The 4,165-nt window shown below is 53.2% G+C and overlaps 1 protein-coding gene across 1 annotated transcript; it reads right to left on the reverse strand.

The window, feature by feature from the left end:
- Positions 1–21: 21 nt before the first annotated feature.
- LOC121351257 (helicase SKI2W-like) lies at positions 22–2,860 on the reverse strand (the record flags this gene model as incomplete). Its single annotated transcript, XM_041463244.1, has 4 exons — positions 2,746–2,860; positions 2,131–2,242; positions 1,049–1,167; positions 22–184 (listed from the first exon to the last, which is right to left on the reverse strand). Coding segments are annotated over exons 1-4 (421 nt in total), but the record flags the coding sequence as incomplete, so codon positions are not given.
- Between the last annotated feature and the right edge of the window lie 1,305 nt (positions 2,861–4,165).

Raw genomic sequence — 4,165 nt, forward strand, 5'->3', positions numbered from 1 at the left:
CATCCCAGTGCCCCCCGGTGCCCCCCGGCCCCCCGGCAGCGCTCACGGTGGTGTCGCGGCGCAGCGGGAACTCGGCGAAGCTGCGGCGCATCAGGTCGTGGGGGCGCAGGGCGGGGGCGCGCAGCAGCAGCAGGATCATGGGGTACGTCAGGCGGAACCGCGACTGCAGCGGCGACGGCCGGCCCTGGGGACACGCGGGGACACGCGGGTGAGGACATGGCGGGGACACAGCGTGGGGAAAATGGCGAGGGACACGTGTCGCTGCCCACATGGTGGCCATTACAATTTCTGCCCTTTTTCCCCTCACAGCTCCCACCATTTTCCCCTCACGTTTCCTGTTCTTTTTCTCCTCACATTCCCCGCTATTTTTCCCCTCACGTTTCCCGCCATTTTCCCCTCACGTTTCCCGCCATTTTTCCCTTCATGTTTCCCACTGTTTTTCCCCTCACATTTCCTGCTATTTTTCCCTTCACATTTCTCATTTTCCCCTCATGCTTCTCACCATTTTCCCTTCACGTTTCTTGCCATTTTCCCCTCACATTTCCCGCCATTTTCCCCTCACATTTCCTGCCATTTTTCCCTTCATGTTTTCTGCTCTTTTTCTCCTCACATTTCCCGCTATTTTTCCCCTCACATTTCTCATCATTTTCCCTTCATGTTTCTCGCCATTTGCCCCCACATTTCTCATTATTTTCCCTTCATGTTTCTCGCCATTTCCCCCTCACATTCCTCGCCATTTTCCCCTCACGTTTCCCGCCATTTTTCCCTTCATGTTTCCCACTGTTTTTCCCCTCACATTTCCCGCTATTTTTCCCTTCACATTTCTCATTTTCCCCTCACGCTTCTCACCATTTTCCCTTCACATTTCTCACCATTTTCCTCTCACCTTTCTTGCCATTTTTCCCTCACGCTTCTCACCATTTTCCCCTCACATTTCCCACCATTTTCCCATCACGTTTCTTGCCATTTTCCCCATGTGAGAACACACACAGGTGGGGACACAGCAGTGACACGGCAGTGACATGGCGATGACACGCCAAGGGCTCACCAGCATCATGCGGTGCAGGTCGGACAGCTCGGGCACCGGTCCCTTGCAGAGGATGATGACGGTGCCGGTGGCGTCCAGCCCGCGGCGCCCGGCGCGCCCCGACATCTGCGTGTACTCGCCTGGGGAGACACAAAGGCACGGTGAGACACGGCCCTGTCCAGCAGCAAGGCGTTTTTCTTGTTTTTTTCTCATAAACACTACTGGTTTTACCCTCACAATTTTTGCCTTTTTCCCCTCAGAGCTCCCACCATTTTTCCCTTCGCATTCCTAGCTCTTTTTCTTCAAACATTTCCCGCTATTTTTCCCCTCGAATTTCTCACCAATTTCCCCTCACGTTTCTCACCATTTTCACCTCACGTTTCTTGCCCTTTTCCCCTCATATTTCTCACTGCTTTCCCCTCATGTTTCTCACCCTTATCCCCTGACGTTTCTTACCATTTTCCCCTCGTGTTTCCCACCATTTTTCTCCTCACATTTCCCGCCCTTTCCCCCCTCACATTTCTCACCATTTTCCCCTCACATTTCTCACCATTTTCTTCTCACATTTCTCATTTTCCCCTCACGTTTCCCATCATTTTTCCCCTCACGTTTCCCGCCCATTTCCCCTCATGTTTCCCACTATTTTTCCCCTCCTTTTTCCCCTCACATTTCCCATCCTTTTTCCCCTCACATTTCCCACAATTTTCCCCCTCACATTTCCAGCCATTTTTCCCCTCACATTTCCCATCCTTTTTCCCCTCACATTTCCCACTATTTTTCCCCTCCCATTTCCCGCCCTTTCCTCCTCACATTTCCCACTATTTTTCCCCTCACATTTCCCATCCTTTCCTCCTCACATTCCCCACTATTTTTCCCCTCACATTCCCCACTATTTTTCCCCTCACATTTCCCGCCCTTTCCTCCTCACATTCCCCACCACAATCACAACTCTATTCCCTTCATTCCCCTTAAACTTCTCCTCCCGTATTTCCACCTTCTCTTAACCCCATTTCCCCTGTTTTTTCTCTCAGCTTTCGTCCCCTTTTTCCTTCACATTTTTCACCCCTTTTCCACCCTGTTGGTGCACAAGCGTGGCCCCACACCTGGCAGGAGGTCACGGAAGCTGTTCCCGTCATGTTTGCGGATGGAGTCGAAGACGACGGTCCGTGCCGGCATGTTCACCCCCATGGCGAAGGTCTCGGTGGCGAACAGCACCTGGGGCAGGTGTGGGGCAGGTGAGGGGCAGGTGAGGGGCAGGTTTGGGACAGATTTGGGGCAGGTTTGGGGCAGGTGAGGGACAGGTTTGGGGCAGATTTGGGGCAGACGTGGGGCAGATTTTGGGCAGGTTTGGGACAGGTTTGGGGAAGGTATGGGGTAAATTTGGGGCAGGTGAGGGGCAGGTTTGGGGCAGATTTGGGGCAGGTTTGGGCAGGTATGGGGTAGATTTGGGGCAGGCATGGGGTAGATTTTGGGCAGATATGGGGCAGGTATGGGGCAGGTTTGGGACAGGTTTAGGGCAGGCATGAGGAGGGCATGGGGCAGATTTGGAGCAGATTTTGGGCAGCTTTGGGGCAAGTTTAGGGCAGATTTTGGGCAGGTTTGGGGCAGATTTTGGGCAAGTTTAGGGCAGATTTTGGGCAGGTTTGGGGCAGCTTTGGGGCCGGGGGTACCGCCATGGGGCAGCACCCCGTGTCCCACGCGTGGCTCTCCCCACACACCTTGACCAGCCCTTGGCTGAAGAGCATCTCCACGATCTCCTTGAGCAGGGGCAGCACCCCGCCGTGGTGCACGCCGATGCCGCGCTGCAGCAGGTCTGAGAGCTGCAGCACCTGCGCATGGGACAACGTGAGGGGATACCGAGTGGGGAAGGGGGAGAGAACATGGAGGGAACACGGAGGGAACGTGGAGAGAACATGGAGAGAACGCGGAGAGAAGAGGGAGAGAACATGGAGGGGATACCGAGTGGGGAAGGGGGAGAGAACATGGAGGGAACACGGAGGGAACGTGGAGAGAACATGGAGAGAACATGGAGAAAAGAGGGAGAGAACATGGAGGGGATACGGAGTGGGGAAGAGGGAGAGAACGTGGAAAAGAACATGGAGGGAACGTGGAAGGAACATGGAGAGAATGTGGAGAGAACATGGAGAGAATGTGGAGGAAATATAGAGAGAACATGGAGGGGAAGATGGAGAGAACATGGAGAGAATGTGGACAGAACATGGAGGGAAGAGGGAGAGAATGTGGAGAGAAGATGGAGGGGAAGATGGAGAGAACATGGAGGGAACGTGGAGGGAACATGGAGAGAATGTGGAGAGAACATGGAGGAGGAACATGGAGAGAATGTGGAGAGAATATGGAGAGAACGTGGAGGGAAGATGGAGGGGAACATGGAGAGAACGTGGAGATAACATGGCAGGGGAATACAGAGAGAATATGGAGAGAACATGGAGGGAAGAGAGAGAGAACGTGGAGGGAACATGGAGAGAACATGGAGGGGGAACACGGAGAGAATATGGAGAGAACATGGAGAGAACAGGGAGAGAACGTGGAGGGAACATGGAGGAGGAACATGGAGAGAACATGGAGGGAACATGGAGGGAACATGGAGAGAACATGGAGAGAACGTGGAGAGAACATGGAGAGAATATGGAGGGGGAACACGGAGAGAAAATGGAGAGAACATGGAGGGAAGAGGGAGAGAACGTGGAGAGAAGATGGAGAGAAGATGGAGAGAACAGGGAGAGAACGTGGAGGGAACGTGGAGGGGAACATGGAGAGAACATGGAGCGAAGATAGAGGGAAGATGGAGGGGGAACATGGAGGGAATATGGAGAGAAACATGGAGAGAACATGAACGGAAGATGGAAAGAACATGGAAAGAACATGGAGAGAACATGCACGGGAACATGGAAAGGAACATGGAGGAAACATGAAGAGAACATGGAAAGAACACGTAGAGAACATGAAGGGGAACACAAAGAATACGGAGAAGGAACATGGAGAGAACATGGAAAGAACATGGAGGAGGAACATGGAGAGAACACAGAGGGAACATGGAGAGAACGTGGAGGAAACATGGAGAGAACATGGAAAGAACGTGAAGGGAACACGGAGCGAAGCTCCTCCACACCCCACAGC

Source organism: Pyrgilauda ruficollis, unplaced genomic scaffold (assembly GCF_017590135.1).
Source record: "Pyrgilauda ruficollis isolate IOZ18807 unplaced genomic scaffold, ASM1759013v1 scaffold1622, whole genome shotgun sequence".
Lineage (NCBI taxonomy): Eukaryota > Metazoa > Chordata > Aves > Passeriformes > Passeridae > Pyrgilauda > Pyrgilauda ruficollis.